The sequence below is a fragment of the Chionomys nivalis genome, chromosome 15, assembly GCF_950005125.1.
Source record: "Chionomys nivalis chromosome 15, mChiNiv1.1, whole genome shotgun sequence".
NCBI lineage: Eukaryota > Metazoa > Chordata > Mammalia > Rodentia > Cricetidae > Chionomys > Chionomys nivalis.
This window is the reverse complement of record NC_080100.1, coordinates 13,238,463-13,258,275: the sequence shown is the minus strand read 5'-3', so window position 1 is coordinate 13,258,275 and position 19,813 is coordinate 13,238,463. Positions and strand designations below refer to the sequence as shown.

Here is a 19,813-nt window from a genome sequence, read left to right as displayed (position 1 = left end):
CCCTTCCTTAAATCTTCCCTTTTCTATGTCTAAGTCTACAAGCCTATCATTCGCTGCTGACGCTAAGTGGAGCCGTCACTAGGAGCCTGCTGGTTATCCTAGATGCTGGGTTTTGTAAGGACACATTTCTTTCCTGACAGAATAATAATTTGATTATACTGATTATGTGTTCTCCAGGCACAATCTCCATTCCTGGCTGATTGCTCTCCGTTTTATTATAGAAACGCCTCAAGGCATGGTTAGTTTTGCAGAGAGAAATGCTTTATGCGTTTTAAGAGACTTGGTTTCTGTGTTCAAATGCAGAACTAAAGACCTCTAATCCAAAGTTTATATTTTAAAGAATAAGAAAGATTTTGGTTTGTATGAGTATTTTTGTATTTTTTTTGTTTTTTTTTCTGTTTTGCTCTGTATTTTCAATGAAGTGCAGATTTGTCACTAACTAAAACTCAAAACAGAAGGGGAAACATAAAGTATGAAATCAGAAGAACTTCTGAAATCATGTTTCTTATCTCTGTCCTGCACATAATCTTTGAAAATGAATCTGAAATAAATGATACATTCAGAGAATCAAAAGCGAAGAGACTCAATGAACTTTCTAGCCATACCCTGGGTAAACAAGAAGCTCAATCCATGAAGTCCTGTTACCCCATGGTGGTAGGAAAATGATCATAATCACATTACTTGAAGAGCCACAAAGCTAAAGTTAAATTGCTCTGCCCTTAAATTTCTTACAGGTGCTAGCAGGCAGGCATGTATAAAACCACTCCATTCCCTGAAAGAGGTAGAGAGGAGTCTTAATGATGAATACAGACATATAGGCATACAACATCTTCTCCAACAAAACTTACACAACAATGTACTGGAGATGGGAGATTTCCAGTGGAAATAAACAGGAATGTTTTGTTCTGCACTGGGGAAAAAAATGAATCCCTGTGTGTGCAAAGGTGCATCACTGTGCAAAGGTGACCATTACAGTTTTCAGGTGGAAAATACCTGTGTTTGGTTAGGCTCAGTATTGGAAATAGAATTGACTTCCTTAGTTCATGCATCCTTCCACATGACAAACTTAGAGCAGTATTTGATGTGCATGGAAAAGTGGTGGGTTTATTCATATTCATGTGAAAAAAATCTTTTTTCTGTGAAATGATCTTAAAGATTGACAAAGGGTGATAATTGGAAAGACCCCCAGATGCAGAGGAAAGACAATCAGTGGCATGTTGTGTGAATGGTCCTGGTTGAAAGCTGTTGCTTTATTTAGTAGTTATGATTGATGGTGGAGAGACCCCTACACACTCATCTCTCCTGGATCCCCCAGAAGGCATTTCTTTCCAGCAGCTGACAAGTCTTAATTTTCCATTGGTTGCCTCTTCCATTCCGTTTCTCAACGCGTGCTCGGTTCAGAATGTCTGAACTGATTCCCACTGGATTACAAGTATGAGTGGCAAAGTAATTGTAAGATACAGAATTAGAATGTTCTCGTCATCTGAGCAATGTGCAGCATAAGTTACATTAGAGCGCAACTGATTAGCATACAAGGGTTATCCAATTTAGACTTGGAGATTGTCCGATATGAGGTGAAACTTGACCCATGGTTCAAGGCCTGGCTTCAGTTGCACAGGGCACTGCTCTGTAAAGTCTGTGACAAGAAATTAACTAATAAAAGGCTTAATTTTTAATGTACATTACCAACATCTCTGATAGATGAAAATTGATTTCTTGTATATGTGAGCTTGTGAATAATTTCAGGAGACAAATATACAATGGCAAAGCATCTTCATGTTTTCCTGGAACTTTTGCTAAGACTGGGTATAATACTGCTTGTTAGTTTTTTTTTTTTTCTTTTTTTTTTTTTTTCAGGATCCTGGAGTAATGATTTTATTTATTTTTTTAGTTTTTTTCTACACACCTTGTTATGGCATCTGACACAAAGTAAGTTTTCATTTCTTCAAGACTAGCTTACTTCTGAGACTTCTACAAACATGATATAACTAACACAATACTTTGTTAATTCCCTAAAATATTAAGAGTGCATTTTAATAATATTCTCACAACTCCACCTTGATTCACCCTCTGCTCTCTTTTCCTTCTGCTTCCTGTTTGTCCTCATTTTTATGTTCTTAGTTCTGTTTTAGAAAAAACTATCATGCAGCAGATATCCTGTTCATCTGATTCTTAAAGTATTTTGTCTTGGAACATAAAATTATTAATTGCGTATATGAGACCCAATGACATTTGTCCAGTACGTGTTGAAGTGTTGTTGTCTTTGCTATGATCTCCATTTCTTGCCAAAGAACAAAGCTTCTTTGATGAGAGTAAAGGTTACATCTGTCTGTAGGCATCAGGATAAGTTTTTAGAAGAATTGATAAATAATATATGTTAGGGGGAGGCTGCTGTTAGTTCCAAGCCACTTAGCCCCGAAATAATCACACAGAAACCATATTATTTAAATCATTACTTGGACCATTAGCTCTAGCTTCTTATTTTCTAACTCTTACACCTTAATTTAACCCATTTCTAGTAATCTGTGTATCACCATGTGGCTGTGGCTTACCCAGTAAAGTTCTGCCCTGCATCTGTTTCCAGCGGGAGCTACCTGGCTTCTCTCTGACTCTGCCTTCCTTCTACCTTGCTATGGGCCAAGACAGTTTCTTTATTCATTAACCAATAAAATCAACACATAGACAGAAAGACCTCCCATAACAAATATAGGTTGGAAAAATGGCAGTGTTAATCTCGCCTATAGATTCTATGGCACAACCTTCCTCAGGAATTTGGCAACATTTATAGTTCCAATCAAGATTTCACTCCTGTTGTATAGGCCCAAAGTTCAAGTAGGTGATGTTGGGTACTGCCAGAATATAAGCATCACCATTGTACCTTCCAGTATATCTTACTGGTTTTGGTATATTTGTGGTTTGCAGACATTCTAGTTGAATAGTTGTATTGATTGTTTTTCTCCCTTGGCAGCCTGCACAGCTCCATCAGACACTCTGAGATGTAGTTTTCACGAAGAAGGGTACCAGGTCAGTTCCAGGTTGATTCATGCACATCTTCTGTTCAAAGAATATAATACTTTCAACAAAGGCATCTGGGAATTTTAATCTAAAATAAGCTTTGGTTGAAGCTGAAGCTGCTGTTTCCAGCACATGTTAAGTAGCAGAGTTCAAAAGAATGCACACCAACGTACCCTGTGCTTTATGGCCTTTTCTTCTGCAAAATATCATAATTTGATTTAAAATTCTCAGAGATAAAAGGGAGGCCTCAACAATTGTTGAGAGAAGACTTGCTACAAATATACACTTGACTTTAAATGAATGCAATTCCTCTCTATAAAGAACATAATGTTTCTTGTTCTGCCATTACACAATACATCTTTTTTTTCTAAAAACCAGCTTGAAAATATCAAAAAATGTATTATCAATTCAGAAGATATGTTTATAATTTTTTTCAAGCAGAACTCTTCAAATACAGTACAGTCTCACTATACATAATGGATGATATGATCTTATTTGTTTTAGTAGTGTTAAGTCTCCACTCAGGTTTATCTCTTTTAACTAAAGGATTGTAATTATTAAAACATTACAACTGAAAAACATATTGTGTTTGAGAATGAAGCACAGTTGGAAGAGGAACACTACCTCAAGCACCAGATGCTCAGTTTTTGTCATTTGTTTAGAATTATTTAAACATATGCATGAATGAGCAGAAAGATGAAGAGGCACCAGTCTTTTTATTGTAAGTTGTTACCTTTTTTCTTTTATTAAACACTTTTTATTTACTGTTTTCTTATTTATTTTATTTTTGATATATTAATATAATTGTATCATTTCTCCCTTCAAATTCTTCACTCTTTTATACTCCTACTTACTCTCATTCAAATTCATGGTTTCTTTTTTTCACTAATTGTTGTTATATCCATATATCTATAATGTATTATGGATATAATATATATAACATATATATTACATATATATATCAAAATTACACCTGTTTAGTATGTATGTTATTTGTATGTATGTTTTCAGGTCTTTCCATTTAGTTCTGAATAAGCAGTTGGTATGCTCTTCCTGAGGAATACTGTTTCTTCTACTCTCAGAATTCCTTACATGCTTGGAGTTCTGTGTGTAGGGTTGAGACCTCATGATACTTCTCTTGGCATGGCTCTTGTTGTTTACCAAGTCCAGGTCATGTGTAGGGAGCCATGCTGGTGAGACTTTGCAGATGTAACTCCTGATATTATTAGGTGATACAATCTCACAACATAACTTTCTATTCCTATAATTCTTACCTCCTCTTCTTTCATATCCACTGAGCCTTACCGACAGGGGTTGATTTTTAGATATATTCACTGGGACTGATCTCCACATCTATTCATTTTAATTGGTGGTGGTCTTCTGGGGTCTCCATCTGTTGGAAGGAGAAAGTCCCTTGAGGACTTCACTTATGAAGTGAAGAAGAAATATTTAGATTGTAGTTCAGGACTGTGCTTGTTTAGTAAGTATATCAGTGCGTGCTGGCAGAACAGAGGTTTTGTAACAAGCAGCAGGCTCAATCCAAGAACAGAAAGCTAAGTGCTTTCACCTTAAATAATAACAACTAAACAGAGAACAAACTAGAAGCAGGGGAGGCTTTTTATTCTTAGTGTAAGCCCACTGCCACTAAGAAATCCCTTGTGGAAGTCATACCTACTAAATCTCCCCAAACAGCACCGCAGTTGGGGACTATGCTTTCAAATAACTAAGACTCCTGGGGACACTTTTTTCTTGAACCATATTTCTCTGACAGTTTTCTAATTTTCTATAGATGAGAGATAACATAACTTCTTCAATCATTCTATAAAAAGTCTATAATAAAACATTGTTATGTAAACATTTGCTCCTTTCATCACTTTTTAAAAATATCTTGACAGTGCCCTTTGCATTATTCGGAAACATGTTGGACCTCAGACATCAAACTATTACCTTTCCTTCATCTACTGCATGGGCATGGCATAACACTTCCACACAGTTACCTAGAGTTCAACCTCAGCATATAAACTTGTGCTTATTATAATATTTCCAGTGAGCACAACATTAGTCTGGTGTCTGTTTTTATACATACTGTGACCAGAAGCAACTTAGGAGGAACATGTTTACTTAATCTTACAGTTTAAAATCCCCCATGATGAGAAGTCCTTATGGCAGGAACCTGAAGGCAGGAACTGAAGTAGAGGTCATGGAGGAGGAACAATGCCTACTGAATTGTTTTCCATGGCTAGTTCAGCCTACTTCCTTACCCCAGCCAAGAAAAACTACCTGTCCTTTATACGTGCACATAAAAGTGTTCAAGGAATCTTTTTCTTATCCAATTCATACCCAGTTTTGTTGGTACATTTGCTAATTTCCCCACTTATAGTAGACAAATCAATCGTAGATCAAATAACAGAAGCACAAAAACAAATATTTTCATGATAACAATTATTACATGTAGAATGTAGTCATAATTACGGGGGGGGGGAATTTTAGAGTTATAAAAGGTTCTGAAATATTTCCCATAAAGACATCAATTTAAAAGCCTTTATTTTATAAGACTGCATTTTAGCAAGTGTGTTTAAAATGTTGCAAATTCCCCAGGAAACCCTATCTGCAGTATATCTAGTAATATATCAGAGGATTGTACAGGATTCCATTGCAGTTTTATTTTCATGGTACAAATTTTTTTCTTCAATACTCAAACAAATTTTCAATTCAGTAGCCAAGAGCAGTTAACGATACTATCCACAGGGACATTAATACAACCAGGAACTGCTTCCTTATATTCAGTCTTTTGGATGGTTGTGTTATGCAGCATTTCCCCTGTTTTATTTCCTAATTGCCATAAGCTATAAAGCTATATAAACAGGATAATACACAAGCTAGAGATATGTACACCGAATTGCTAATAAAATCTCAATGAGTTTTCAGATAGTAAAAGCCAAAATCTTAGACTTTCAGTGCTTGTTCTAAAAAATGAGGTGTTTAATGGATATTGTATTATTAATAACTCAAAGTTTAGTAACTCCTCTAATAGGGCTTAGTGACTGTATCAAAGAGGTTCTGCAGTCTTCCTGTGTAATCTCTACCACTAATTCACAGTCAACCCATCCCTGCCGCTTGATGTAACACAACCTATGCATAGATTGTTTATGAGTCTAAGTTAGTTTTCTCAGAGACAGTGAATTTTTTCCCATTTATAATGTGTAAGATCTTTATCTCATTTAAATTCTCTATTAAGTATGCATGGCTGACTTCTCTAAGCTTGTATGGAGAAAATAATTTGAGAAAAAAATCATATGTCCCTTCCACACTATTTGTAGTTAATTACCATGACACGGTAGTTTTTTTTTTAATTTATGATAGGATAAACCACATAATAACAGAAGTGGGTATGCAATCCTTAAACTATGTGTATAGGTAAAAAATGTGGGCTGCAGAGATGGTTCAGTTCCTGAAGCTCACACAATGCTGTGATGGAGAAGACCTAAGTTTGGAACACAGCACCCACATGACACAACTCCCTATCACATGGAAGTGTCGCACCAAAAATTGAGCACTCTCTTCCGGATTATGAGGGAACCTGCGCTCATTTATGCACATGCCCACATACACATAAATACACAATTAAATCACAAAAGTTTTTTAAATAATCTGGTAAATGATAAGGATGTGGTATCTTGCAGACAGGTCATTCTGCAACATTTCCCATTCAAACATGAGTCCCGGAGGCAATATGACTCAGCCATCTTTAATCCTGTTGTGGTGGTGCACACCTGCAAACGCAGGGCTGATGAACCAAGTAGCCTAGCCTAACTGGCAAGTCCTGATCCTCATGAAAGTTGCATTTCATATAGTGAAACAACCACTGCTAAATGACTCCTGAAAAAAAAAAAACAAACAAACAAACAAAAAAACACACACTAAGGCTTGCTTTCTTGCCTACACACATTTATAGAGATACAGACACAAATATGTACACATGTTCCTCTACCCACACATATGATCAAATGCAAAATATAAAACAATAAATAATTCTTAAATAAGAAAGAAAACTTTAAGTTCAGTTCGGAAAGGTGTTTTTAAATATATTTTATTGAAAATAGATTCTTCTCTCCTACAGTACATTCAGACCACAACCACAATTCCCTCTCCCTTCACTCCTCCAGCTCCCCAACCCCACGCCTCCCCTACCTCCCAGATGAATTCCTCCTTCTTAATCTTTTCCTTTTATTGGGTTTCTTTGTCCATCTCCAATATGAGGACTTTTGCCTTGTCTTATTGTACCTAATTGTGACAAGTTTGTTGTTGTTTCTTGGATGCCTGCTCTTTTTTGAAAACGTAATTAACTTTGCTCACTAGTATTCTTACCATGGAGCAGGAAGAATTCTTAGTTATACTATTTTCAATTAGTTCACATGATAATAAGTACAACCGACACTGGAGCAAGTGCTTTCAATCTCCTGGGCTCTGAAACCATTTGGTGTTAGCAACTCATAGCTCAAAGACAAAAGGTAAGCAAACGGAAGCCTTAAGAATCAAATTCATGTTTATTTAATCCATACTGCCTTAAAAATAAAATGCAAATGTGACTTAATGAATTAAAATTATTGAAAATATATGCCCAGGAAGCTCAAAAAATAATACCTGAAATATATGGGTGTTTCAATAGTGAACTGGGTTTTTAAAGTTCATAGATCTCAGAAATGAACAGTACAATTGTTGAATTGGGACTTATTCACTATAAGAGTTCTCCAGTGGGTTTTGTAAGCTGAAAGCGAACCAGGAACTATAAAGACAGTTCACTGGATATTGTCTCTGAAACAGAGACTAAAGTCTAAGTAATTTATGGGCACCATCGAACAAACCAATATATCCATTATTTGACCCCAGAAGGAAAAGAGATTAAAAAGAGGACAAGGAGTTTACTTAAACAACCATACACAACCCTATTTCTATCAATCCTTGGGATTGAGCATCTTATGTCAGGGAGGAGTTTCCTAGTTTTGATATATCTTCCAAAATCAGAATATCCTTAGAAGCTTTACATACTGGTCCTGTTGCTCCTTAGGCACATAGCCAAGGCCAGGTGCCTTCTGGGGCGTATCTGCTGCAGTGCAACAGGAACACATGCCAGAAAGCCTTCACTAACCAAACCCATGTGGAGAATCGGAGCTTTGGAGATAAGGACAACATGAAAACGAGACTGATTTTCTATCGATCTTCCAATTGCTTAATTTTCTCTCTATATAAAAGAACTTATTAAAAGCAAGATTTTATTATTAAAATGGAAATTTATTATCTGGTAACTTGAAAGTTGATTGTAACACAATTTAAAGTCAAAGGCAGGGTGTCTTAACTGCGTCAACACATGTTTTAAATTCTTTTGATTCTACAGCACAGTTTTAATTGACACAAATTAAAGCTAACTATCTTAAAAATAGAAGTACTGCCAGAGTCAGGATTAATTTGTTCACATTTTTATTTATTTTCTTCCTCACTCTACAAATGTTTACTCACTGGCTACAATAATGAAACAAACTAAACCAGTTAGTACAGGAGCAAAAAAGTCCATTAAATGTGAAGAGACTACTACATCTCGGATACAGAGGTGTGATGGTCATCAGTGTTCACTTCACAAGATCTAGAATTAACAAAGAGATAAGATTCTACAAAATCCTAAAAGAGATTTTAGAGATGATGTCACTTGAGTTAGAAAGGTTTACCTTAATCATGACACTGTGCACCATTTGGAGTTCAACAAAAATTAAAAAGATAAAGTGAGCTCAGTATAGTCATGGGTCACTTTCTGCTTTGTGATTGACTATAAAATGGGGTTGTATTCACAAATCTTCCTTCCCTGAGGAAGACTATATCCCCAAAGTGTGAGCCAAAATGCACCCTTACGCCTTTAAACTGCTTTTGTCAAAGATTTTGACAAAACAAGACAAATAGCAGACTTCTCTAGAATAAATCAGATCAGAGTATAGACACTTAGAGACAAGGCTACCACAATGAACTTTGATGTCTGAATTTTCAAGTGAAGGGTAAGGGAATTATAATAAATTTTTCCTTTTCATTTGTTCATTTTCAGAGGTCTTTTATGTAATGCAAGCTTGCCTAAATCTCACTGTGCAGCCCAAGCACGCATCATCCAGCCTCATTCTGCTTTAGTCTTTCAGATGCTGTGATTCCACACATGTGCCACTGTGTGAGGGAGGAGAATGATGTTTTACCCTTCCTGCAAGCAAACAGCTTGACCTGGCACAGTTGTGCTAATTATGGCAGGAGGCAAGGTACTCTGAGTCGGACACATAGGACTGAGGAAGCCTTTTGATGAGTATATGGTGTATACAAATTTGCATTTGGACTTTAAGCAAAACTATTTATACTAATTGGCAGATGGAGGAGTGAATTTAATTATTCAACTCGCAAATTGTATATTGTGAAATAAAAGCTGCCACAAGTTTCAGAGAAAAGAGTTAAATGGGGTGCTAAGGAATGAAATAATGTAATTAAAAGCTAAGATACAGATACCATCATAAACTGAAGAAAGAGACTTGGAGTAAGAATTGTACACACATAATTGTGAGTGGATACAGGAGTCTGCGAAAGCTGTAATTCCAGGATCAAACAAGTGTCTGAAGACATGTCCAGCTCATAAAGTCTATGTATCACAGGCCAGTGAGTAACCTTGGGCTCTGTGACAAAAGCTAAATACTAAAATCCTCTAGGTGTTACGTGTCTTAGTTTAGAATATCACCATGTAGCATACATAAAGAATCACAACTAAGGAAAAGATAATGATCTTTTATTCCAGATCTGTAATTTTCATAGCTAATGACTGCAATTAAGATATCCAAATACAACCATTTCATATTTAGTATGCCTGGCAGTCTCAGGATTGCTAAAGAACCTGTCATGGGAAGAGTAAAGTTGCTCTGTTTTCAGAATGAGTCATTCTCAAAAAGGAAGTCTGTTGATCAGACAGACTGAACTGTAGAATGCTGATTCAAATATCCATTCTAGTCTAGGTCTGATATTTGCATTGAAATTACATTTTAACAGTTCTAAGATTGCCTTATCTCCTCAAGATTTGCTAACATTGTTTATTATAAAATATACTTGCTCAGAGTGGATTCACATTTACATATATTCACTTAGTAAATATATTGAAACTTTTCCTATGGGTGTTTTTTCTAAGTATATACAACACTGGATAACAATGCTCCTGCTGTTTATTCATAAAAAGGTCATTACTGATCACCAAATAAAACTAATTCCTAAGTAAGTTACATCCAATATGGTCTATAGTATCTCATTTATTTAAGGTACTATTGCTTTAGATAAAATGAATAAGCTATACCAATAATACATAATGCAAGACTTTAAAGTTCAAGGTAATTATGTTTTATGAAAATATGCAATACTATTTGTCCTGTTATTTATACAAATAGTGGAAGGGTCATTTAGAAAAAAATCATCAAACTTTTATAAAAATAATTTTCAAAACATGAAATAGAAAGTGTAACATGCTATTCTATTTATTAATTATCTGAGAATTTTAAATGTGCATATAACAAACACATTTTGATCAGATTTATTCCACACTTTTATTAATAATTCTTCTAGATTTGTCCCATATTTTTTCAACATTATGCCCTTTTTAAAAATATATATGCAGAGTCCAAGATGTGCTGCTTATACACATGGATATTGGACCACTCACTGTGTAATCATTAACTAAGCAGAGACCCTTGTCTTAACAAAAATTGACTCTTGCTCTTCCAATAGATATTACCTGCCTAGAACTCGTCAGCTCAGATTGGTTGGGATCTTGCTCTCACTCTTCAGTCTGAATTGTAGCATGGTGTGAATTTTGGCTGCTAACTTGAGCTTCTCCGAGTTTATAACAGTTAGATAATGTTCAGAAGAAATAATTTTGCTCTGTTTTCCCTAACCTGTATGTTTGTCTCGGCTGCCTGGCTAGCTTAGTACCAAAATAACCACGCAGAAACTGGATTAATTCACGGCTTGTCCCATTAGCTCTAGCTTCTTTTTGGTTAACTCTTATATCTTAATTTAACCCATTTCTATAAATCTGTATATTACCCCGAAGTTGTGGCCTACCAGCAAAGTTCCGATATGTCTGACTCTGGCGCTGGCTCCATAGTGTCTCCCTAAATCTGTCTTTCTTTTCCCCAGCATTCAATCCAGTCCTCTCTGCCTACCTATGTTCTGCCCTATCAACAGGCCAAGGCAGTTTCTTTATTAATTAATGGCAATCACAACACACACAGGGGACTCCCACATCAACTGTAGCTATTATAATGTTCCCTGCATGTACTTTTCTTCAATATTCTATAATCCTAAACCTCTCAGGGAGGGGATGTAATATAAATGCCTCATTTAAATCTGAGCAATGCATACTTACTCTCTGCACCTTACCATTTGGGATTATCTGTGTCCACTGCATAAATAAACTTTTGATATGGATGAGAAAGCAATTTGATAGTGTATCCATTTGACAAAATAATAACAGGAGGATCTAGCCTGTAGTATATGAGTCCCTGAGCTGTGGCTTCCCTGATAGATTTAGAGTACTGGGCATGTGTTTCCTCTTGTAGATCATTTCTTAAATCCAATCAGAAAGAAGGTGATTACCGTCATAACATTTATATTCTGTTTGCACCCATGACTACAACTTGCCAAGCAAATCGTTATGACATACAATGTCTCAAGCAGTTTTCACCCTCAGCAATCTGGTGGCACCTTCCAGTATGAACTTGATTTCTGTATTCTCTGTTACCAAGATGTTGTTATCTTTAGTAGTAGTCTTTGGAATGTTCCTGGCCAACAACCCAGTAGAAGTATTTGATATCTGACACTGATTTATTTAATTGACAGCCTATGGTTTCTGGAAGGAGCATTATTACCTTCCCTATATAATAACTCCAATTGACCTCCTTGTATAGTATATAATATATACTTTTTTACACATCGACAGAATTTTGCCCCCCATCCTACACCTCCTGTGTCCTACAGTCTCATCCCACTTCTCCCCTTTTAAAAACACTCTCGTTTTTATCCCTACTTTCCCCCTTCATATCACTTGTCAAGTCCCCTGTGAAGTCCCCCGCCCACATTAGCCTCTTACTTGTTTCTTGGCTCCTTCCACCATAAAGTCTAAGGTAAACACATAATCTAAACTTTCTCTCTTAAGATCCATAGTGAGCTCGAACATTTGCCATTTGTATAACTGAATCCAGGTTACCTCATACAGCACAATTTCTCTGCTTCTGTATATTGACTTGCAAATTATTTTTTTCAGTTAAATAAAATTTCATGGCATATGGGTACATGGTATATAAATATTTTCATTTATTAGCTAATGAAAATAGAGACTGTTACCATGCACAGACATTGGGAATAGATAAGATGATCATGAAAGGCGTGTGTATCTGTAGTGGGAAATGAAGTGGTATAGTAGGTCAAATGATAAATCTAAAGAGAATTTTTGGTAAAAACATCACACTGATTTGAGAATAGCTGCATCAGTTTGCATCCCAATAACAGTGCATGGGCCTTTTTTCCACCAGAATTTTCTGTCATTTGTTTTCTTAATTTCAGGATTTTTTTCGTTTGGGGAGGTTTTCAATTTTTATTTCCTAATAGCTAAGGATGTTGAACACTTCTTAAAGTATTTTTATTCATTTGTATTTCTTCTTTCGAGAAATATCTCCTCAACGCCACATTCCATTTTAATTCCCATTTGTGAAGATGTACATTGATATTATATACTGAAGAAACAGAATCAGAAGGTCCATAAATTCATGACCAGCCTGGTTTTTACCTTTGTGCTTTAAGAATTTTTTTTTAATAGAAAAGTCTCCCTAGACTTTTTTTTTTAAATCTAAGATTTATAAATTTAAATTAAAAAGTGGTTCTAGTCAAAGGTCTTATTTATAGGAAATGATACTTGGAGTGTAAGAAAGAGATATGAATCTCAGAAAAAATACCAATATAAATTGCATATTACTCTTTAAAATGAACATTGCAGCCCAGGTCTCCTGATGACACTGGTTTATTACCTCCTTTTCTGAAAAGTGTTTTTTTCATGTGCCAGTGATGAAAGTCTGCAAGCAATGTCAGATAACTCAGGCAGAACACAGAACACAAGGGAGAGAAATGTCCTTTATGCTCTTCATATATTCTCTTCTTCAGATAGTACATTTTGGGGGGCATTATTACAATCACACTCATACTAGAAATTCTATTTTTTTTTAGCACATACCTAGATTTTCTTTGGGTTTTACAAATGCGAGTTTTAAGGACTATTTTATTGCTATCTGAAGTGAGGAGACTCGTTAAGAACTGCGTTTAGAGAGAAGTAGGAAATAATGTGGGTAAGACAGAGAAACAATCGTGTGTTTGCCACTGGAGGTGGCTTCAACACTTACAGTCACTGTTGGACTATGACATATCGGCTGAGTTAGGAAATTACGTTAAAAAACTCAATAGTTAGGCCGGGCGGTGGTGGCGCACGCCTTTAATCCCAGCACTTGGGAGGCAGAGGCAGGCGGATCTCTGTGAGTTCGAGGCCAGCCTGGTCTACAAGAGCTAGTTCCAGGAGAGGAACAAAAAAAAAAAAAAAAAAAGCTACGGAGAAACCCGGTCTCGAAAATCAAAAAAAAAAAAAAAAAAAAAAAAAAAACTCAATACTTATGTTTATTTCTCTCATTTCTTCATTTCTTCAATATGTTTATTACTTTTCATAACTGTCACAAAAGCTTACAACTTTTAACAGGCAGGCTGTTGAAAATGCACTTACATATTTTTACAATGATACACAGGATCAACATTGTAAAGAAGATCACTCATTCATATTATGTGTAAAGCATTTCAAAAGTAACTTTAATCACATTGCACTCTTGAATTATGCTTTGTTAAGTTATTTATAAAGAGCAATGATATTGATTTCGTTTGAAAAATCACACCAAATGGTGAGAAAGCATTAAGGTAATATCACCTTCTATATATTTCTCACTTTGGAGTCTAAGAAGTGTTACTAAAATATCTTTCCTTGAAATTCATTAGTTGACAAAAGTCCATGAGGAATTAAAAATATATCACTAAAATAATTTGGTATTAAGTAAAGTGAAATGAACATTGAAGGCAATGACTTCAGTCAAAAGTTTAAGTAGAGCCGGGCGGTGGTGGCGCACGCCTTTAATCCCAGCACTCAGGAGACAGAGGCAGGCGGATCCCTGTGAGTTCGAGGCCAGCCTGGTCTAGAAGAGCTAGTTCCAGGACAGGAACCAAAAAGCTACGGAGAAACCCTGTTTCGAAAAATCAAAAAAGGAAAAAAAAATAGTTTAAGTAGATGTGATTATTGAGACTTGAAGTGCTTGGGTCATACAAATGGGAATGCTGGGGAATTGTTTTTAAAAATTTTTTTAAATTATTTTTAAATTTGGTGAGTTTTGACTCTCTTTCCAGTGCCTGTGCAACTTGGACCTAGAATAATACTCTTTTTATCTTATAAACTACAGGAAATTTTGAATCATTTAAAATAAAACCAGTGAAACATATATCTAACTCTGCTCTCACAAAATAGTGCAAAATGTGAATAGCACATTTGTTAGATGATTGAAATATGACCCCAGTTTTACTTCTACACAAATCTTATACCAGAAATAAAATGTCATAAACATCAAATCTAATTTATTAGAAAAGTTCCTTATAGATAAAGAAGGTCTATGGATGGTCTGAAGCACTGTAATCACGAACCACATAATGTCATTTTTCCAACTATACATAAAAATAAGGCTGTGAATGATGATTTAGTTTTTTTAAAAAATAATTAAGCATAATGCTATGCCTACCTCCATATAATTCATTTATCTATACATAATAGTATATTTATCTTTAAATGTGGAGTAGACTTTAATACAGAAGTACATAAAACATTCATGTTCCTTATCAAGTAAACAAGTCACACTGTCTTTAAATATAACAAAATCAAAGTTGAGATCCTGGATATTTTTTTATATGAACCAATAAAAACTTTTTACTGTTGGAAATGTTAGCACTGTTTTTCCTGAAAGCTTTTCTTGATACAGCAGCATAAAAAAATGTGTAGTAAAATCAAATCTTTATTGAAGTAATCCCCCAGCTTGGATATTTGACTTTTGCCTGGAAATAAAGTCCACACTTTAGAGAAACATGAAAAGTACCCGAGAAAATGTATGAAGCCACGGATGAGCCCAGATGGCGTTCTCATTTATACTTTATTCTGTGAACCTGTTTCTCAAGCCTGGTATGATTTTCAGCTGCATATAATGTCTCAATGAGCTTCATCTGTTCCACAACATTTTATTTTCTTAATAACTAAGCACTTTATGTGCCATTTGACTTTTGTGATGGAACCGATAGAAAAATGTAGTGTGTGTGTGTGTCTTTTCTCAATTAACATATGAACCCAGTTCCCATATGACCCCCACACACACATTACACACACACAGACACACACACACTACACACACACACATATATAGAAAACCAATCTTTTCTCAATTAATATTCCAACCCAGTTCCCATGCTGGCCTCTTATCCCTTTCTCTCCACCTTAACCCTTAGACCCCACCCTCCCATCCATTCCTCAGAAAGGATAAGGCTTCCCATGGGAGTCAAGAAAGTAGAGCACATTGATGTGAGGCAGAACCAAGGAACTCCCCACTATATCTAGGCTGAACAAATTATCCTTCCTAAGAGATTGGGTTCCAAAATGTCAGTACAAGCAGTAGGGATAAATCCTACTGTCACTGCCAGTGGCCACACAGTCTGCCCTTGCCATACAACTGTCACTCACATTCAGAGGGCCCAATTTGGTCCTGTGATGGTTTCTTTGCCATCAGGCCAGAGTTGGTGAGCTCCCATGAGCTCAGGTAAGCTGTTTTAGTGGGCATCTGCATCATGGTCATGATCTCTTTGCTCGTATTCTCACTCCTCCCTCTTTTAGTGTAGACTTTGGAAGCTCAGCCTAGTGCTCTGCTGTGGATCTCTGCCTCTGATTATTTTAATTGCTGTTTTAAGGTTCATGGTAACATTTAAGATAGTCATCAATTTGAATACAGGGAAAGACCAGTTCAAGCACCCTCTCTACTATTACTTAGAGTCTTAACTGGGGTCATCCTTGTGAATTCCTGGGAATTTCTCTAGTGCCAGGTTTCTTGCTAGCCCCATAATGACTCACTCAATCAAGATACATCTTTCCTTGCTCTCCATCCCTGTCCTTCTGCCTTCTCAACTGTGCCTTTCCCTCAAGTTCTCCTCCCTCTCCCCTTGTCCCCTCCTGCTTCCATTCAGCACTCCCTTCACCCAACCCCATGCTACCAATTTTCTCAGGAGATTTTGTCTATTCCCCCTTCCCAGGGGTATATATGTTTCTGTTATGATTCTCCTTGTTATTTAGCTTCTCTGGGGTTATGGACTATAGGCTCGTTATCCATTATTTGGTTGAGGGCCATTTGGGATGTTTTGACATTCTGGTAATTACAAATAATGCTACTATGGACATAGTTGAACAAATGTCCTTGCAGTATGATTTAGCATCTTTGGGAATATGCTCAACAGTGCATTTCCTGGGTCTTGAGGCACATTGATTCCCAATTTTCTGAGAAACTGTCATACTGATATTCAAAGTGGATGTAAGAGTTTACAGTTCCACCAGCTGTGGAGCTGTTTCCAGGGCTCTTCATTTGTCGCTGTACAGCAATTTGGTATGCTCTTTCCTAAGAAGGCTCTCTTTCCATTCCCATATTTACCAAGTTGCTTTCAGTCTTTGTATAAGGTTGATGCCTCATGGACTCTAATTCCACATTCCAGTATGGTATGTTCGTTGCTATCACCCTTGTTCAGCTCAGTTTTTGGTGGCCATGTAGGTGTGAATTTAAGACCATGGCTTCTTTTGTTACTAGGAGACACTATCTATTTCCCAGCAAACTCCCTGTTTCTCTGGATCTTACAGTCTTTCCATCCTGTCTTCCACAACGATATCTGAACATTAGGGGAGTGTTTCATAAATGTATCCATTAGGACTGTCCTCCATAATTCTGGAGTTTGAATAACTATGGTTTTCTGTAGTGTCCTGGTATGTTGTAAGAACTTTTGTTGATGGGTGTGAAGATCACACTTCTCTGTATATAATGACCAATGTTTATAGATGGTAGTAAATTAGTAGTTGAAGATTTCCCTCCAGTAGTAATTTGTAATATAGACATTAATTTTTCTTATATCTACCAAAAGTATAAGTATAGGATTACATATATAAGTACATTTGTAATTAAGTATAACAATTAAAGGTAGGAAATTACATATAAAATACATTCAAGCATGAGTGTTCATGTGTATTTTTGAAAACATTTGCACATTATCATTTTATAGCTTCATTGGTTACTTTTCTCAGTGCTGGAACCAAATACCATAGAAGATGTAACTTAAGGTAGGAAAGATTTGTTTTGACTTAGGGTTTGCATAGGTGTAGTCTTTCATGGCAATGAAGGCTAGCCAAGGGAGTGTGAGGTCTGTGATTTCATTGTATCCACAGTCAGGGAGCAACAAGAGATACATGTGAGTTCAGCTTTATATTTTTATCCTCTTCCTTCTTTCATTCTGTCTAGAATCCTGATCCATGGAGTGTGAAGATCCACATTCAGTATTTTCTAGCCTCAGTCAAATCTCTCAAAAATACCTTCACAGCAAAGCACAGAAGAGTGTCTTCTAGGCAAATCCACAACCATCCTCTACATGCCTTAGTGAAAAATCATTTGTCTTCAGAACATGTATTAAAATTCAGATGTTTAGTAACATGTACAAATTCTCTCTTCCCATTAGGTAGAAAATGATGAGCTGGGTTCACCTACAGAGACAACTTGGGATCTAATGGCTGCCCCTGAGATTCCAGCCATGAACAAGGATGTAGATATGGTCTGACCTCTGCTGATGGGCAGTTAAATCATGGACAGACTAAATGACCTACTTTGGACTGTCCTTCCAAAAGATGCTTCGGCTTTCCTCCTGAATGCACACTGAGCCTTTGCAGTCCACAAAGACAAGAAGGAGTGTGAACGGGAAGTGATCTTTACAATGAAAGTTACGAGCACATCTTGCATCTGCCCAGTCCTCGTGTGTCTCTGTTTCGTGCAGAGGTGTTATGGAACAGCTCACCACAGCTCCATCAAGGTTACCAGAAACCAAACCAAACACATTGAAGGGGAGACGGAAGTCCACCATCGTCCCAAGAGGGGATGGGTATGGAACCAGTTCTTTGTTTTAGAAGAACATATGGGACCAGATCCACAGTATGTTGGAAAAGTAAGTTTGTTTTGATTCCTTTGGAATTTCTTGTTATTTTTTCTTCTTTTGAGAAACTCTGTGGTGAAATGAAGGTGGAGCTGGCAAATGAAGGGAAAATATCATGTGGCATCTATTATAGAAAGCCATTCCTTAAACTGGAAAAATCAAAATTATTGTGAAAAACAGGAACATCTCAGGTTACATATATTTTAAAAAGTGTTTCATACATACTGAATTATGCATCTGCATTAATGCTGTCTTTTCCCTGTACTGGAAGTTTTTATTGGGCATGCAATCAAATACCTTTGTCCTTGATATCATAAAATTGTATCAAAATTCACAATTGTTCTGATTGGTCTATTGATATTGATTGCTATCTTATTTGATTTTTCTTCTGGCTCATGGACATGATCTTAAATAATACTTTACCTCTAAACATTTAATAATTATTTCACTTGTTAAGGTGTATTCTTAAATTAGCTTGCTAAATTACATGAACATATTGCCTAATATCTATGAATAATTTTTATGTTGCTATATATTTGATGTAGCTTAAAAGTGATTGAGATGTTGATAAAAAACACAAAAGAATGTAGTTAGCAAATTATTAATAATGTCAAATCAACTTCCTTTTTCTTAAAAACAGAGTGTCATGACAACATTGTGAGGAAACCATGTATTCATTATATGAGCTAGATTAGCCATACACCACCTCATTTTTAGAACAAATATAAATGCAGTGGGAAAGCTTAATTCTGATTAATTCCTGATTTGTGAAAGCAGCTGCACTTTCATCTGTTTAACACCCTTCAGACCAACAGCTCGCATAGAATTCAGAGCAATGACTGCAGGCTCAGCACCTTGCTTTTCCCCGAGTGGCTATTTACTCTTGTTTTATCACTACTGATTTAAAAAAAAAAAAATAGTTCTTGATCCAAACCATGGTACTTACCTCATATGCAGACTGTGCAGGATCCCAAGCAATCAATAATGTGGCCCATCAGAGATTGGGATGCAGCTGTGTTATCTGTAGTATGTAGAAGTTGAGTCTGTATACAGAACACCGAGAAAGATCTGAAATAATTCCGTGATATTCACATTCACATATCAAAATGAAACAAATGATTCATCTGCATGCATCGTGTGTTCTTACCATTCAATGTGTTCTAAGGAATGATAAGTGCATGAACATTAAAACATAGCATAGTACATTGCAAATAATTTATTTATTACAAACGTCTATATCCTTTTAATAATCTTTTAGTTTTTGAAATAGATATTAAAACAAGAGAAATAGAAAAAAATCATTCTTTGATGATACAACAATATAAAGGTACATAATTAACATGCATTTTACTATACATTCTATGAATATCTGATGTTGCAAAATCAATAAAATTTTCTAGAAGAGGTGAACAGAGAATAGGTCATTTATTTTTGCTTC

The 19,813-nt window shown here is 36.0% G+C and overlaps 1 protein-coding gene across 9 annotated transcripts in view; it reads left to right on the top strand.

The window, feature by feature from the left end:
* The window catches only part of Cdh18 (cadherin 18), a 736,062-nt gene that overhangs the window by 490,988 nt on the left and 225,261 nt on the right, over positions 1–19,813 (top strand). For all 9 annotated transcript variants that reach the window (XM_057789878.1, XM_057789874.1, XM_057789879.1 and 6 more), the window contains one exon: positions 17,908–18,387. In XM_057789878.1, the coding sequence (XP_057645861.1) occupies positions 18,160–18,387 (228 nt within the window). In that variant the 5' untranslated portion in view covers positions 17,908–18,159. The remainder of the gene's footprint in view (positions 1–17,907; positions 18,388–19,813) is intronic.